This window comes from Mus caroli, chromosome 17 (genome assembly GCF_900094665.2).
Source record: "Mus caroli chromosome 17, CAROLI_EIJ_v1.1, whole genome shotgun sequence".
NCBI classification, from domain to species: domain Eukaryota; kingdom Metazoa; phylum Chordata; class Mammalia; order Rodentia; family Muridae; genus Mus; species Mus caroli.
The window spans coordinates 21,706,305-21,723,290 of NC_034586.1; the positions used below are offsets into that span (position 1 = coordinate 21,706,305).

The 16,986-nt window shown below is 52.7% G+C and overlaps 3 protein-coding genes and 1 non-coding gene across 4 annotated transcripts in view; 2 read left to right on the plus strand and 2 right to left on the minus strand.

The window, feature by feature from the left end:
* The first annotated feature begins 3,560 nt into the window (after window positions 1-3,560).
* Window positions 3,561-3,631, plus strand: Trnag-ccc. Its single transcript has one exon. It is a non-coding gene; the product is annotated as a tRNA-Gly (tRNA).
* Window positions 3,632-3,639: 8 nt separating this feature from the next.
* On the plus strand, window positions 3,640-5,645 carry Mettl26 (methyltransferase like 26). The gene is made up of 6 exons (XM_021186082.2): window positions 3,640-4,222; window positions 4,461-4,623; window positions 4,721-4,780; window positions 4,992-5,059; window positions 5,158-5,236; window positions 5,432-5,645. The coding sequence occupies exons 1-6, from the start codon at window positions 4,026-4,028 to the stop codon at window positions 5,477-5,479; spliced, it is 615 nt and encodes a 204-aa protein (XP_021041741.1). The 5' UTR covers window positions 3,640-4,025; the 3' UTR covers window positions 5,480-5,645.
* Window positions 5,646-6,152: 507 nt separating this feature from the next.
* Window positions 6,153-9,338, minus strand: Wfikkn1 (WAP, follistatin/kazal, immunoglobulin, kunitz and netrin domain containing 1). The gene is made up of 2 exons (XM_021186078.2): window positions 8,342-9,338; window positions 6,153-7,650 (listed from the first exon to the last, which is right to left on the minus strand). The coding sequence occupies exons 1-2, from the start codon at window positions 8,519-8,521 to the stop codon at window positions 6,172-6,174; spliced, it is 1,659 nt and encodes a 552-aa protein (XP_021041737.1). The 5' UTR covers window positions 8,522-9,338; the 3' UTR covers window positions 6,153-6,171.
* Window positions 9,339-10,628: 1,290 nt separating this feature from the next.
* The window catches only part of Rab40c (RAB40C, member RAS oncogene family), a 40,723-nt gene continuing 34,365 nt past the window's right edge, over window positions 10,629-16,986 (minus strand). The window contains exons 5-7 of the mRNA XM_021186080.1: window positions 13,582-13,659; window positions 13,090-13,312; window positions 10,629-12,424 (exon numbers count right to left, since the gene is read on the minus strand). Coding sequence (XP_021041739.1) covers window positions 12,144-12,424; window positions 13,090-13,312; window positions 13,582-13,659 — 582 coding nt within the window. The 3' untranslated portion in view covers window positions 10,629-12,143. The remainder of the gene's footprint in view (window positions 12,425-13,089; window positions 13,313-13,581; window positions 13,660-16,986) is intronic.

The window sequence follows — 16,986 nt, forward strand, 5'->3', positions numbered from 1 at the left end:
CAGGCAGATTTCTGAGTTCGAGGCCAGCCTGGTCTACAAAGTGAGTTCCAGGACAGCCAGGGCTACACAGAGAAACCCTGTCTCGAAAAACCAAAACAAACAAACAAACCAACAAAAAGATAGCTAATGTTAAAGAAGGAAAGAAAGAAGGAAAGGAAGAAAGGGTTGCTTCCTAGCTAAACTTGTCCCTTCCCACTCACATAATGCCTGACCCACCCTTAGTGACCTTTCCCTCCAAGGCCACTGTGGCCTGACTCAGATGGCCTACAGCATACTGTTTAATCATTCATACATGGTAGGAAGGCAGGACAGGATCCTGGGAGCTCATGCTAGTTTGGTTGTTTTGTTTTGTTTTGTTTTGAGACAGGGTTTCTCATTGGAATCAACCCTGGCTGTCCTGGACTAGATTTGTAGATCAGGCTGGCCTTGAACTCACAGAAATCTGCCTCTGCCTCTGCCTCTTGAGTGCTGGGAGTAAAGGCGTGCGTGCGCCACCACTCCCCAGCAAGGGGCAGGAAGGATCAGTTGGGTCAGAATGAAGCACAGTAAGGGACGGAAGCATCTAAGGTCCTGTGTGGAAAGCATGCATACCACACACTGACAGGAGCTCCCTTGTGACAGGTCCCTTACAAATAATATGCAACCCTAGCTAGCTACTATTAAAGGCCTAAAGCCCAGTCTCATACAAACTCACCAATGGACAAACTCAGTCTTTGCTTAGATAATCATTGGCCAGAACTAGAGGGCAAGACATTCATTCAATAGCTGTAGCAGAAGCCCAGGGTTGGGTTCGGGAAGCCCTAAGAAGGGTTTTCAGGTGACCTTGTTCTGAGGTTGGGGCATGGGCAGGTGAGGCCAGGGGGATGGGGTGGGGACAGAGGTGGGAGTCTAGTGATCTCTATGGAGTAGGAAACTGAGGAGGTGGAAAGACGTGTTGGAGGGGCAGATAGCCTGTTGGGGGTTGGGCTCAACAGTGAAGTCTTCCCAGGTGGAGTGCTCCTGTGAGGATGGAGCCTTGGTAGAATGTCAGTTGGGCAGCCTGACGTCTGAGGGAGTGAGGGATATGGGAGATCACAGCTAGAACCATAAGAGAGATGTCCTGGGTGGAGCCTCCAGGCCCTGACTATGCCCTTTTCAGAGGAAGACACGGGGGATCTGAACACAGAGGAGTTGGTATGAAAATGAAGCAGAGATGGAGTCACAGTCAAGTGGCCAAGACAGTAATCCAACACCTTTGTTTTGGACTTCTGGTCTCCAGAAGTGTAACAAAACAAACTTGTTTTCTATTACCAAGCTTTGGGTTAATTTGTTACAGTAGCCACAGAAGGCACAGAGAGGCAACAAGGGCAACAGTAAGGACTGGGGAGAAATCTCAGGGGCACTGGACTCAGTGACCATAAACATGTGGGACTGGGCTAAGGAAAAGAATGTGAGTCTTGCTCAGTTCAGGCTGTGTGAGACAAAGACACCAGTGCCTCTAAGGGAGAAATATAGCGAGGCTGGACGCTCACTCATCAAGTATTGCCTCTAAGCTAACCCCAGAGAGAGAAGCCAGGACAGAGGCCAAAGCTAGGAGAGTGTGGAAGGACCAGAGTAACTTAGGTTTCTAACACAACACAAAATCTAAGACCTGGGGCTCTCAAGGGCCCTGATAATTTGGTAATAAAGATAAACTCATTTGGAAAAGCCAAAATCAGCTCCAGGAGCCTGCATTTCTGACTTTAACAGGAACCCAACCTCAACAACTGCTTGCCATGGCTGAAGAGTCCATCTTATAGGGTTCAGACAATGGCCAGCATCCAGCGCTCAGGATCTCCAGGAAGCAGGTGCTCACACAGGCCAACTGCAAGCAAAGCCTCCTCCATCTGATGGCCTCTGACCTCTGACCTCAGTACTTAGGGAAAGTGTTGGTACATCCAGAGCATACCCACAGGAGGGGATTAACCAGAGGCCAAGACCCCTTAAACGTTTTGTTGAGCACTGTTCTCTAATGCAGCCTCCCTGTGGGGAAGGGGAAGCAGGATCAATCTAGGGCTGTCATCAGTCTCCCTACTTCCTGTTTTTTTGTTTGTTTATTTTTCAGACAGGGTTTCTCCGTGTGCTGAGACTAAATGTGTGCATGCTACGAGATGCTTTAGGGATTAATTTCGGCCGGGGCATGGTGTCGCACACCTTTAATCCCAGCACTCAGGAGGCAGAGGCAGGCTGAGTTTGAGGCCAGCCTGGTCTACAAAGTGAGCTCCAGGACAGCGAGGGCTATACAGAGAAACCCTGTCTCAAAAAACCAAAAAAAAAGAATTAATTTTGATTCTTTGTTTTGTTTTGTTTGTTTTTGTTTTCCAGACAGTTTCTCTCACTGTGGACCAGCCTCTGACTCTCCAGTACCACTACCAACAGGACCCAGTTGAAATTTAAGTAGCTCCTTGGCTGTCCCAGGCCCTCTTCCAGGGGCTCTCCTTGAGACAGGGCGTGTTTAGAACAGTGTTGCACTTTGATGGAGAGGAAGAATCATCCACGACCTCTCCTGAACTTGGATATATGGAAGATGCTCACACCCCCAGCTCCTCTGCCCAAAATCCCACGAGTAATCTATGGGAAAAGCAAGCCAGGTATGCAGGGGCTGAGGCCGTAAAAGGGAGAGCCTGACTCAGGTCCAGTCAAGGTCACTACCAATGTCAGACATCCATAACCATCTGTCAGGGGCTCCTCAGAGTGGGTGAGGGGTTGGACTTCAGGACTCTTCCCGAGTCTGGACTGACAACTTTTTAGAGGCATTTCTAGAGTGGTCACCCTATATCTCATCCTTGGGCCATGTCACTCACATAGTTTAACAGTTTGACTACACTCACACCCCTGGTCACTCCGGCTGAAGAGACACCTCAAACACAGCCCCAAGCAGGAGCCATGTTTAACCCTGAGCTCCATGATGTAGTATGGGGCAGAGTAGCCCACAACCTTTGAACTGTTGGCAATCAAGCGTGAACGTCTCGGACATTTTCTAAAATCCAGCCCCTGTGAGAAATGAACTGCTTCAAACCACGCAAAGGTGAGAATCAGAGAAGTACCCTTGTCCGTGCACTTGTCGCTTCGAATTTCATTTCAATAGTCACTGACCGCCTCCTGCTATCTATCCGTGGACCTCGAGCTAATGCCAGCCGTCTCAGCGTCACACAAAGCTCATCTGAGCCCCAATTTTGCAAGACCCGAGGATTCCTGTATCTGGGTTCCCCAAGCTCCATTCGGTTACCGCCCACGCCCACAAGACTTGGCCTGTTGAACCTCAGGACCTGAGCGCGACCTCAGGCTTCCAAGAGATCGCGACCGTTATGGTTTCCATGGCGCAGAACCAAATCCTGTCTATAAATCTCACGGCACCCACATTTTCTCCTTTCCCTTGGACGACAGCAACAACACTTTGGGATCTGGTGGGATATGTTGTCCTGCAAACGCTTGCCAATAGAGAACCAGAGCGCAATAGAAAAGACACGGGCATAATGCTGTTACAGTAACATGTTTGCGTCACAATTCCTATGCCCTACGGACTGCAGCTTTGCTCAACAGCGCCGCTGGTGTAGTGGTATCATGCAAGATTCCCATTCTTGCGACCCGGGTTCGATTCCCGGGCGGCGCACGTTCTTTTTGTTTTCCCGTTCATCTCTGAACAGGAAGGATGTCTTGCAATTTTAAACACCATTCCTAAAAAGGTGAGGCGCAAACGCAACAAATGAACTTTTAAAGAGACAAACACGCTGAAAATAAGGTACTACAGCTGAAAGACTCCAGGAAACCACAGCCTCTACTCGAGCCTTGTTCCTTGTCCGAAGTCATCGCTAAATCCCGACCGCTGGAATCAGTTTCCCGCAGATGCAAACCCTTTTAGGAGTTGAGAGGCCTCCTAACAGTTATACTGCTGCAAGCGGCTGGCCCTTTCGACCACAACTCCCGTAGTGCCCCGCGCAGGAGCTGGTCCACAGCTCCCGTCGTGCCCCGCGCGCATTCTGGCTGGGGCTGGCCGCACCGCTGCGATGATGTTGGCTGCGGCTGCTGAGCGAAACAAGGAGCCCATCTTGTCCGTACTCCGCCAGTATGTGGATCCTGCCCAGCGCTGTGTTCGCGTGCTCGAGGTGGCCTCGGGCTCCGGACAGCACGCGGCACACTTTGCACAGGCCTTCCCGAATGCCGAGTGGCAGCCGTCGGACGTGGACCAACGCTGCCTGGACAGGTGCGGCGGCGCGGTGTCTTTCCCTTGCGGCCGCTTGGGGCTGAGTGGACGGCGGGGCTGGCAGACCGGAAATCAGGACAGGTCTAGGTCTGGGTGCCGGACTGAGGTAGTAGAAGCAATGGGCTGTAGGGTCGACAAAGCTACCCGCTTGCTGCTCCTCAGGACTTAGCTGTTCCCCTACAATCCCGATCACTGAGGGCCTCGTCGGCCCTTGCCCATGCGCTGCTGCTCTCCACAGCATTGCCGCCACTACCCAAGCCCAAGGGTTGTCCAATGTGAAGGCTCCGCTGTACCTGGACGTGACCTGGGAGTGGGAGCAATGGGGTGGCATCCCACCGCGATCGCTGGACCTGTTGCTCTGCATCAATATGATCCACATCAGCCCCCTGAACTGCACAGAGGTGGGGACCACTGTGAAGCCCAGCTTTCACGTTGCAAAGAGGAAAGCATGAGTCTCCAGCTCCCAGCTTACTGTGCCCTATTTGCCTTCCTCAACAGGGGCTCTTCAGAGCAGCAGGGCACCTGCTCAAAACCAAGGCTGTGCTGATCACCTACGGGGTGAGTGACCCTACCTTAAGACACCCCTATCAGCCTTGGGTGTTTCCCCACTCTTGAAGCCCAGGGCCCGGGACCTAGCCCTTTTCCTTCTTGAGTGCAGAAAAAAGTTATTCTTTCTATACTCCTATGGAAAGAACTCCATCCTATCCTGCAAACCAGCTGTGTGGGAACGACTGACTTTGGGCCTATGTATTGTGTCTTGTTCTCACAGCCCTATGCCGTCAATGGGAAGATCTCTCCCCAGAGCAACGTGGACTTTGACCTGACCCTCAGATGCAGGTCAGATCTGGCTAGGAGGTAGCTTGGCTCAGAGAGAGGGTAGGCGGGATCATACCCTCAAATATGCAATCGCCTTCTACCTTCCTCCCCAACTGCAGGAACCCAGAGTGGGGGCTTCGTGACACAGTCCTTCTGGAGGAACTAGGCCAGGCCAGTGGCTTGGTCCTGGAGAGGATGGTAGGCAGGGTGATGTGGGGGTGGGGAGCCTCCCTGTGATTAAGAGTCACTCACAGCAGCCGTCGCGTGGTGGTTGTTCCCAGCACTTTGGAGGCAGAGTGAGTTCCAGGACAGCCAAGGCTACACAGAGAAACCCTGTCTCAAAAAAAAACCAAAAAAAAAAAAAAAGAGTCACTCAGCAAAGTGTTTTTCCAGGTGGACATGCCAGCCAACAACAAGTGCCTGATTTTCCGGAAAGAATAGCATCTCTGTCAAAAGTTGTCACGGTACAAGCTGGACCTCAGCCCCTCCCTCAGTCCTTGGGATAAATTAGCCCCTCCTGGTCTGGTGGCCACAGGGTTATAGAGAACCTGGTCTGAATGGGCCTTAAAATAAAGCCTTTCCAGCCCACTGTGGGCTATCTATACCACATTGCTTGCTGGGAATACCTGGGAGAGGGCAAAACGGGTCCGGTCTGGGAGATGATTAGGGCTTGGGGTAGGTGTAGCTGAAGCAGGACTGAGCTGGCTTTCTCCTATGTGCCCGGGGAGAAGCTTGCATGTCTTTTTTTTTTTTTTTTTTTTTTTGTTTTTTTGGAAAGGGGTTTCTCTGTATAGCCCTGGCTGTCCTGGAACTCACTTTGTAGACCAGGCTGGCCTCGAACTCAGAAATCCGCCTGCCTCTGCCTCCCAAGTGCTGGGATTAAAGGCGTGCGCCATCACCGCCCGGCGCTTGCATGTCTATATGAGGGCTCCCAAGAGTGAGTTGGTGCTACTTGGTGACCTCAACTAAGAACTGGTGCTCCATCTACTCGCAGAATTCCAACTGAATAGATAGTGCTGGTGGGGGTGGGGGTGGGGGGCGCTGCAGCTAGAAGGGAAGCAGAGGCTATGACTCCCACAGGCAAGGACATTTATTCAGCAGGAAGGAGGGCAGGGATGGGATTGTGCATAAAGCTAGTCTTGGAAGCGGTTGAGCAGTTCACAAGCCTTCTTCTCAAGCAGTTCCACAATCTTCTTGACTCGCTTCTCGCTGGCGGCACGGACATAGCTGTTGGCGTCCAACACAGCCACACCTTCACGAACCTCACCCATGATGACCAGTGGCCCATCGACAGCTGTCACGTTGGGGCATGGGCAGGCCCAGTCCATGCCACTCAATGTCACCTCCAGGTATTTGGTGCCCAAGAACTTGAGGCCCATCTTGTCGTCCTTTAGCACATCATCCAAGGCCACACGAGCTATGCCGCCTGCAGCCTCAGGCTCCTCCAGGACCTCTGTGAGTCTCCCCACGATGGCAAAGTCACTGCGGCACAAGCTCAGAGCCAGCTTGCTCTTGAGGCGGCAGGCACGACAGGGTGGTGTGCGTGGTACAGGGCAAGCATCCTCACAGCTCTCCCGGGTCTCAAAGTTATTGCTATTTCCTTCACAGCCACTGTATACAAAGGGGTGGCACTGCTGTAGCAGTGGGCTGTAGGCCCAGCGTGGCTCCCAGCCCTGGCAGGGCCCCTGAACTGCAGGCAGTGCACAGACATCCCCGGGGCCACGAACGCAGGCCTGCTGGCATGCCTCATAGGTCTCAAAGCCCCGGGCAGCCCCATCACATCTGAGGGCTGGGAATGTCATGCAGCTGCCTCTCTCTGGGTCAAAGCGCCAAAGGACATGATGGGGAGTAGGTGGCCCAACACAGGCTTGTGTGTCGGCCTGGCACTCAGCCAAGGCTGGGATACCTGGGTCCCTGTCCTGAGTAGTTGCCCGCTGTAAAACGGAAAGGGGAAAGTCGGCCCGCAGCAGGCCAGCAGCATTTCGTGCAGTGCAGGTATACAAGCCTGCATCCTCCAGCTGAGCATTGTAGAGGACTAGCTGTCCAATACTGGTGACAACCACGTTGCCATACATTTGGTCAGGGCGCATGATCAGGTTCTCCCGCTGATGGCTCTGCTTCTCCCAGGTCACAGCAGGTAGTGGACGGCCACTAACATCACAGTGGAGGCTGGCTGTCCCCCCAACATGCACTGCCTGTGGTGAGGGGCTATTGTACAGGGCAGGTGGCATGGGAGCAGCCCCAGGGGTTGGGCGAGCAGTGGTCTCAGGTGGTCCTGGGCTGCTGGGTGGCCAGCTGAGAATGTGTTTACAGGGTACAACGTGCAGGTGGAGACCCCGCAGGCAGGCTTCTGCGTCCATGTAGCAGCGGTTGTAATAGGTAAGGCCATCAGAAGCACATGTGAAGCTGGGTTCTTTTTCACAGCGGTCACGGCAGCGACAAATTGGCTGCCCATCCCAGATGTCACAGTCAGAACCCTGTTGTGGGCATTGGAAGCCTTCACAGGAGGCTGCTGTCTCAGGTACAGCTGGGCCACCACTGGGAAAGCGGGCAGCCACGCAGCTCTGCAGCCCACACACATTGGTGCAGCACTTCTCGGATGCCGCACAGTCCTGAGGGACAGGGACAGTTTAGTGGAGCCCTGACCCCCTACCCAGCCTTGCCTATGCACAACCCTGCCTCTCTATCCTGGGAGAGGTAGCTGCCTCTTTCAAAGTTTCCTCCCCTGTGAAAAATTGTGGCTGTGCATTTTGAACAGTAGGAGTACTAAGGTCACACAGTCACCTTATTCAACCCCAGTCACCTTAGTCAACCCCGCTGAATCCTCAAGGCCCCGGTGCAGCCCTCATTAGCATTCCTACTGAGTAGGTGGAACAGTGTGCAGGCAGATGCTCTGCCATCAGAGGGCGCACCACCTTGGGAGCTCTTTGTCCCCTTCCCAGTCTGGGATATGAGGAAAGGACTACAGACAGGCAGGGCTGGGAAGGTGATGCCATTTGCAGGGGTAGGTCAGAGGCCTGGGCCCACATGACTTAAGAAAAAAAGTGGTGCTCAGGCAGGTGAGAGACAGGATTGGTGAGGTTGCAGTCAGTCCGGGAATTGGAGATGTTCTTGTTCTTCAGAGGACAAAAAGGTAGGGGTATCCTTTGAGCCCCATGTACATACAGGTCATGGCCACAAATCCAGGTAAATTGAGTGTGGAGGAACCCTGGAGGAAGCAGACTCCTAGGGGTGGGGTCTACTACCCCCACTGAGGAAAGAGCTAGGGTGGGGCCCAGGATCCCATGAGATGCCAGTGCTCACCTGGTCCCCGGTACACTCACGCTCACAGGTGCTCTGGGCGTCGACCCACAGGTGGGGGCTGAGCTCGTTGGGGCACATGCCAGGATGGCTTCCAGGCTCTGGCAGCAGGTTGGTCTCCGAGGTCAGATGGATGAGCACGAAGACAAAGAGCAGAGGCAGGAGTAGCTGTGGGGCAGGCATGGGGACCACAGGGCCAGGGAGTGGGAGTGTGTGGCCACCAGCTGAGACTCCCTATAGGCATCCACCCTATAGGGTCCTGGACCCAGGATCACTACCCCCTACCTCAAAGGACCCTCTCCTGGGACTCTTGGACCCCGCAAGGCTGGAGCTCACAGGTGACGATGCTCTTCTCTGAACCTGGGGCCTCTCAGAACCTGTCCACAAAATACTGGCTGGCCCTCTCCCAACCACTGTGGGTGGTTCCCAGGCTCTGGTCAGCATAGGACTGGGAATAGAAGAAGAGGAAGGGCTGGGGAGGGGCCAGAGGCCCTGAAGCCCAGAGCAACTGACCACTAGGGTCACCAAGGGGCGGAGAAGGGCCAGCTCAATCAGGGAGGGGGATGCTGTAACCTGAGCCCCTCCCTCTACAAGCTGGAGCCCAACAGGGATCAAAGTCTCCTTAAAGACCCTCCCACCCTCTATTCAGGGAGGAGGGGCAGGGCTGGTAAATTTCGGCTTTTGTCCTCTGCTCTTCAGTGTCTTATTCAGTGAGGTTGGATAGGGACCCAGTCCAGCCTCAGTAGGGACCCAGTCCAGCCTCAGCTATTAGACTAGATTTTATTCAAAGGCAGCCAGGGGCCACACTTGTCATAACTATAGGTAAGGCACATTTTCCACTGGCATGGAGTAAGAAACCCCTAGGGTACTTGGCATCTGTGGTACACACTTGTAACCCCAGCACTGGGTAGGCGGGACACAGGAGGATCCAGATTGAGGCCAGCCCATAGCTACACAGCAAATTTCAGGCCCGTTTGGCTACGTAAGAACATACTGTCTCAAAAAGAAAAAAAAAAAAAAAAGTTAGGTCTTGGCATCTCACCAGCTGAGGGCACAACTCGGCAGGGTTCATCCTCCCAGATGTACCAGTTTCTCTAAAACTGGGCTCCTGGCTTCTAGCTAGGGTCTGTGCCACTCAGTTCCTTCAAATGGGCAAGGCAGGTACAAAATAAATAAAAAGGCCATCTGGGTGGAAGCAGGTGACCCATGTGCACTGGCCATAGACAGTCTCATGTCAATGACTGATACATAGTGTAAACAAGAGCATAGAGAAGCCAGCCAGCTGGTCACACACAGGGTGAGACAGATGGGGCTCTCTGGGATGGCCAAGTGCACCTATCAAAGAGCAAGCATCCTAGATGTTGCTCAGGGAGGATCTAAGTACATTCAAGCCTTGCCCCAACCATCCACCATGAAGGCCAGCATCCATTCTTTAACTGAACTAGGGACTTCACTACTGTGGGGGAGGGTAGGGAGATCAAAGCTGGTGGCAAGACAAAGGCCCTGCCTGGAATCTGCTTTTCCAAACCCTTTCTGTGGCTCCAGAGGTCCCCAGGGAGTGGTTTTCTCAGAGACAGGAAGGAAAAAGTCTGTGTGACCCTCTGTCTGACCTCCTGACCCAGGAGGCAGGGTAATAAGAGCCTGGTCTGGTCAGGAGATCAAGAGATGGCTACCAGGCGCCAGTGTCTGCTGCCTTACAAAAGAGCCCTGGGTGAGGCAGCTCCTAGTGTCGAGGGGGCAGGGATCAGGGATCGCCAGGCCACAGGCTCAGGATGCAACTAAGGAAAAATGCAGGTGACACCTGAGCCAGAGGCCACTTTAAAGTGAACTGTCCAATCCCACTCAGTGGGATTTGCCTTCCAGTGTATGAGCTAGAACCCTGGGTGAGCATGGCTTGCAGAGGCCATGACCTGCTAGATGCTTTCCTGCTAAAGGCACCAACGCCAGGTCCCACTCGCAGATATCCTTCATGTTGTGGTAAGCTATGTGCCCTGGGCTATGTATGAGTAAAGGCTGTCTGTCTAACCTGGCCAAGATCTGACCTCCGGAAACAGTGTGGCTTGTAACCAGGCCTGGCTACTTTGTGGCTGGGAATGTGAACCCAGTGAATGGATGGCTGCAGGTCAGCAGGGTCAGCTGCGGGGACAGTTAACAAAGCCTGGGATCATTCTGTCAGGCACAAAGCCATGCTGGAGCCTGTGGCAGAACACACTGCCAGACATCCCTTACCACCCCCAACAAACCACAGTCAGATGAAGCCAGACTCATGTTCACAAAGAAAGACACAAGCTCACTGCTGAAGTACATTTACTGTACAAAGAAGTAAGAACAAAGAACCAGGAATAGTGGAGTCCACAGCAGCAAGTGTAGTGTTGATGGTGTGCACGCAGGCCAATCCAGGTCCTCAGAGTCTACACCATTCTATCGCGACTCCAGAGAAAAGGTCTCTGTCAGCAGCAACAGGACTGGTGGGGAAAGGTGATGCTTGATTGTACCCAGCCTCTGGGTCAGGCTGCTGCTTCTCAGGCAGTTCCCACAACCATAGCCCTGTCCCTCCCTACAGGCATTGACTCAATCTCCCAGAACAGCAAGCTGGCGCAGCGTCTACCAGTGCCCTAGTAACATCCATGGTAAGATGATCTTAGGAAACGTGCACTAAGAGGTCCCCAGTCAGGGGTCATGGCTCCTGTTATGGCCAGGGCCCTGAGGGCAGGAGGTAGAGTTAAGCACCAGCGTGCCTGAGGGCTGTGTCACCAGGCAAGGACAGGGAAGCAGTCACACAGGACATCCACTGGGGACAGCATCCCCACAGGGGAGAAGGCTGCCCAGCGCAGACTGGGAGAGGAGGAGCATTGTGGGGGAACAGTCCATGGCTTCACAAGTTGCTCAGGCCAGTGAGTCCCTAAGGAGGGGCTTGGTGTTCCAGAGAGTCACTAAGAAACAGGTCAGAGATTCCAGTGACATGAACTTAAAGGCAGAGGGGCCACAAGAGGCAAGGAGCAGCTATGAAACAGCCGAGGTTGATAAGTACAAGCTGCTAGACACTGGGGTCCTAGGCCTTGTGCCCATGCCCAGATGCTAGAGGCCATGAAGCACGAAGTCTGCCAGAAGCTCTGTAGCCTTGGCCTGGAGATGTGTATAGTAAACATCACTGAAAGTGCCAGGGCACAACAGGAGGGATTAGTGCGGTTTCCCAAGTGCACCAACGTCTCTTCTCCTAGGAGGTCTTAGGAGCTGAAACCTTGCCTATGCCCAGCATACTGATCACCTTTGTCAGATATGGAAGCTGGAGCCAAGCCTGCTGCTAGAAGCATCTGAAATACACTGTTCCCCAGTGGCCTCTGAGCAACACCCAGGCAGGGTATTTATAAATCTAAAGATCTGGCTTCAACACTGAAACCCTCCACCACTGCTTCATTCCTCCTTCCCTGACATCCTGAGCTTCCCCAACGGCTGATGTGGCTATGAGGGGCATCCAGGCTTCCCTGACAGCCCTTTAAAAATGTACAAAACAGGTAAAATGTTCTCCATATAAATAAAGGGGAGCCTGGCTCACTTCCAGCCTGGAGTCCAGGACTGGTTCACACCTGGTCCCGTAGCACCAGCAGCCCTGCTGCCTGGTTTGCGGAGCATGTTCTCTCCTGCATGCCCCTCCCCTCCACTAGCTCAGATGTGGAGGAAAGCCTGGAGAGACCCAGGCAGGGTTGGGTAGCCAAGTCTTCCTGCACGCAGCAGGGCCTAGCGCATGGTCAGGAGTGCTCCAGCGTAAGCCCCAAGTCTGAACAGGCGGAACCCACGTGTCCCGCTAGGAGATCTTGCAGTTGCTCCGAGAGCAGTTCTGAGGTGGGCTCTGAGGGGGCCGGATGGACTTGGACCTCTTAAGGCTGTTGCCCTTGCTGCCACTGCCCCCGGCCCCACTTGCCAGGGAGTAGGAGCGGCCGTGCATCATGACAGCGTTCATGCCGTTGGCCATGGAAAAGGACTTGAGGTGGCTTTTGATGGTGACAGGTAGTGGGAGCTTGTCGATGAGGTGCACAGGGGTACAGGAGACAATGGCACGGCAGCAGAGGTCCTGCAGGCTGAAAACTGTGAGGGGAAGGCAAGATGAAGGAGGGAACAGATAGGTTTTGTTAGGGGAGTTACATGGTCCTCAGACTACCTGTAAAACCTGGCTGCTGCATCTCACCAGCTCAGGGCTCCTGGATGCCCCACTATCTGACCACTGGGTGGCACCCATCTCCTGCCTTAGAGCAGAGCAGACCTCAAAGTGCTGCTGGTCTGCCCAGCGCTCTATGAGGCTGGGGGTGGGTGAGGAGGCAGACTGACTTTGGAATGCAGCCTTTACTATAGCTCTGCTTGGAGGTTAACTCAGATTTTTGGCCCAACAGAGGGACTTAGTTACCCCGCTCTCTTCTGACTTCACAGGGTGAAACTCTGACAAACAGTGAGCCCTATTAGAAAGTAACCCAAGTAAAGCCATCATTAGGGGTTTGGTGTGGACAATGGCCCAGACATTGCTGAGCTGCACATCCTGCCTCTGTGACCACTCAGCAGCAAAGGTGCACATGCAGAGCTCCGCGCTTAAAGCACGGCCAGGAAAGTGATCACTTCTTGTAGGTCTGAGCAGGCAGCCCAGATGACTGCAGCTCTCAAGAGACCACCTAGACTTCACTGTCAATGCCTGCAGTTCCACCATCTCGCCCCATCACTCCACTAGCTAGCATCCTATAGGAACTAAGCCTCAGTCCCACCTCGATTGGGTCTCCAGATCTTCTCCATGCCATGCCGCATGAGCACGATACGGGAGAGCTCAGTGAAGGACTCAATGACGTTGAAGTTGCACAGGGGGCTGACTTCAAAGAAGGTCATGCAGTTCTTCTCTGCGTAGGCTCTGGCCTGCTCCGTTGGAACTTGCCGCTTGAAGGCCAGGTGCAGCCGGTTCCCAACCAGGATCCGGGGAACACCAGGTGCATGCTTAAGAGGTAGGGGTTCAGAACTTAGCAGAGGCACAACCACATGCTACCCCACTTCTTGGCCATATGTGGGGCTCCCAGTGTCTGTACTCTGCAATGCAGCAAGTCTAGGAAGGCCTGGATGGAACCAGGTAAAGTGCAGAGTCCAGTTGTTTATTGCTGAACAACACTCCAGGGTCAGGAAAGACTATAATGGCAGCACTCCCAGGCATGCCCCAATCACAGCTTAGTCCCACAATCTCTTCCGGAGATGCACAGATCCATACTTACCTCATCGATCTCCTTGATCCACCGGTCAATGCCATCAAAGGACCAACGGTTGGTGATGTCGTATACCAGAAGGATTCCCTGTGAGTTCGAAGGAAGGAGATTATCCACAGGCATGTTTGGAGAAACCTGCTGCATGGGAGTGGTCACAATTCCTAGGCAGGGCTAGGAATACGGTCCAGAAGACTTTACAGATCACTAGTATGGCCAAGAACTGAAGGGGGAAATGCATCTGCCACCCAACAGGAGAGCAGCAGGAAAGGACCTTCTGCAGTCAAACTGGCCCAGCCCACAGATGCCATCCGATTCATCCCCTGAGAACATGGCTGGGGCAGAAATTACTTTTAACAATATTTTAAATCCAGGCCAGTTACAGACATTACTGTGAAATTACTCAAAAGTCACACAGGCTAAGCTTACGCACACAGGTCAAAGCTTTGGTCGGGGGAGGGGAATGAAGAGCCATAGAACTCACTAGAGGGGCAAGCATTCTGGAAGTCAGTCCATCAGCGAACTCTGCCCTGGGGGCACCTGGGGCTGAATGGAGGCAGCTCTGAGTTTTCCAACTCCAAACTTGTACCGCAGGATGTCAGTCACTCACAGAGCAGTAGTCAGTGAGAGCTGCTCAAGTCAGGCTAAGCAGGATTTGCTACGGGGCCTTTCCTGCCACATCCCTCAGAGACCAATTACTAGGAGCTCAGCTTTGGGCTATCTCCATCTGCCTCAAACATCCCAGTGGGGCCACTATCATGGACTTTCCAGCAGGGGCAATGTTGAGCACACTGCCAACCTGCCTTTCTCCTGTTCTGAGACGACTTAGAATGAGATTCAGCAACCAGAGTGCACCCATTGAATTGCCCACTCCTCTTTCCACAGGTTCTCAGACATGGAGGACAGAGAAGGAGGAATAGAAGGGGTTCGGTCAGAGCGGGGGGGAGGGAAGCAGAGTTGCCATTTCTAAAAACTCAGGATAGCCCAGGTCCTTCAGAGACCCTTACCCACAGGCAGGTAGCAGGCCTGGCTCCAGCAAGGGCAGCAGTTGGGGAGGAACTTCTCTATCCTGGAGGGCCCCATACAAACCTTGAGGCCAGTTACCATGGAGAGGAGCCAAACTGGAGTTTGCTTGACCTCGAGGAGCCAGGCTGGTGGGTAAAAAAAGGCTAATATTTACAATAACTAGACATGGCAGAGATGGAGGTCTACATTAATCAGGAGACTGAGGCAAGAGGATTGCTGCAAACTCAAGGCTACTCGAGGATCTAGATAGCTAGGTCTAGGCCAGCCTGAGCTACGTGGCAAGATCCTGCTTCAAAAACTGTGGTGGAGCTGGGCGGTGGTGGCACACACCTTTAATCCCAGCACTTAGGAGGCAGAGGCAGGCTGATTTCTGAGTTCAAGGCCAGCCTGGTCTACAGAGTGAGTTCCAGGAGAGCCAGGGCTATACAGAGAAACCCTGTCTCGAAAAACCAAAAAACAAACAAACTAACAAACTGTGGTGGTTTGTATGACAATGGTCCCCACAGGCTTCTAGCGGCATGCTTGTCCCCAGCTGGTGAGCTGACTGGAAAGGACTAGGAAGCATGTCCTTGTTAGAGGACCAGAGTTGCTGGGGTGGGGGTGGGGCTCTGAGGTTTCAAAAGTTCACGCCAGGCCCAATATTTGCCTGTCAGTCTCCCTTTGCCTGCCACTGCAGATCAGGTATATACAGCTCCTAGTTACTTCTCTAGAGCCATGCCTACCTGCACAGCACCATGCTCCCAGCCATGATGGACTAAGCCTCTGACACTATATTCAAGCTTTATAAGAAGTTGCCGTGTCATGGTGTCTCTTCACAACAATGGAACAGTAACCAAGTGACTAAGACAAAATCACCAACAGTGATAACAAAGTCCCAACTGCCTCCCCAATCAATAAACAAACACACCTCTGAACCAACAGTAATAACAAAGTCCCAACTGCCTCCCAAAATCACCAACAGTGATAACAAAGTCCCAACTGCCTCCCAAAATCAATAAACAAACACACCTCTGGACCTGTTGCCTGCGCACAGGGAAGCAAGCTCTCATCTGTTGCCAAGGGAAGGAGGCTGAGCTTCAGAGGCAATAGTACCACCATAGCATCACACTGTAGAGCATCCTGGCTCCTGAGGCTTATTCAATGGTATGCCAAAGACCACCCTCAGAGGTTGATCCCAGCATGTTCCAACAATGAGAGTTTTCTCTTTTTCTGGGGGGAGGGGTAGGGAGGCACGGGAGGGGCAGGGCTATGGTGGGGCGGAGAGAGTTCAGTGGCAGAGGGGGAGCCTCGAGTACATGGGGCCTGGATTCTAATCTTGGCACAACAGAAACAGGAGGGAGGGAGAAAATGTCCCGAGGCAAGGAAGGGGGCTGGGGATACAGCTAAGTGCACTGTACAATGTGTGACGTGTGATGCTCTGGATTCCATCCGGATGTCGGAAACCACAAAAGGCCAAAAGTTCTCAGTAAGTACAGTTGTCAATCACAGTGAACATGCACAGTAAGTTGTGAAGTGCAAGCTGCAGATTCCCTGAGTTATGTATGCTAACTCTGGGAAGAATGAAAGCATAAACAAATGGCGCACAGTACAGAAGTTTACACAAATGTAGCAGATGGTATGAGGCCAGGCGCCTCTAATTTCCTGTTTATGCTTTACTTTCGGCCATAACCAGCACTTGTGCTATATTTAATGACAAGTAAGCAGAACGCCAACCTGGAAGAGGCTCCTACTGAGGCTGCCGGGGCAAAGCCTGCCCAGCTTTGCTCTCACAGGCAGGCCCTTGTTGGCACAGGCTGAGTCACGGCTAGAATAGAGACCAAAGTGGCTGTGGATTTCCTAGAGAAAACCGCCGGGGATGAACTGCAGGCAAGAGAGCTGAGAACCAAAATGAAGTTTGTTCTTACTGTAACTAGCCCAAAACCACCAGCTGTGTCTCAGAGAGACATACAAAAGACAAAAAGACTCCTACCCAGTCTGCCGTGGCAATGATAAAGTTAGAGTATGCTGATATTTAGACCACTTATTTCCCAAGATATAAACACAGGCTCCTCTTTCCCAGTGACCTTCTCCATTCAGCAATGACTCCAGAGAGTACTCTTCTAATGTCTTCTATAGTTTCCTGTAATGTGAAGCCACATCAACATGGACAAGATTTTCTAAAGAACCAGGTGCTCCACACTTCAGAGTTCTATGAACCCCTGAACAGTAAGAGGTGCTCTACACCAGGTCTATTCACCAGTCTCAGCTACTTTCCCTTCTGGTAACAAACGCATGAGGTGACTGCACACACACACTGTTTTTGTTCAGCTTAATATATAAGATACATTTTGAAACCTGGAACTTGGCCTAAGAGTAGGTCCCTTACTGTTACAATTCTTTTTTTTTTTTTTT

What these genes read in the sequence shown, in the direction of transcription:
- Mettl26 (XM_021186082.2), top strand. Translation starts at nt 4,026, where the DNA reads ATGATGTTGGCTGCGGCTGCTGAGCGAAACAAGGAGCCCATCTTGTCC. An exon ending in CTGTGCTGATCACCTACGGG is followed by an intron (nt 4,781 to 4,991) that starts GTGAGTGACCCT and finishes TTGTTCTCACAG; the next exon opens with CCCTATGCCGTCAATGGGAA. An exon ending in GACCTGACCCTCAGATGCAG is followed by an intron (nt 5,060 to 5,157) that starts GTCAGATCTGGC and finishes CCCCAACTGCAG; the next exon opens with GAACCCAGAGTGGGGGCTTC.
- Wfikkn1 (XM_021186078.2), bottom strand. Translation starts at nt 8,521, where the DNA reads ATGCCTGCCCCACAGCTACTCCTGCCTCTGCTCTTTGTCTTCGTGCTC. An exon ending in GTGAGTGTACCGGGGACCAG is followed by an intron (nt 7,651 to 8,341) that starts GTGAGCACTGGC and finishes CCTGTCCCTCAG; the next exon opens with GACTGTGCGGCATCCGAGAA.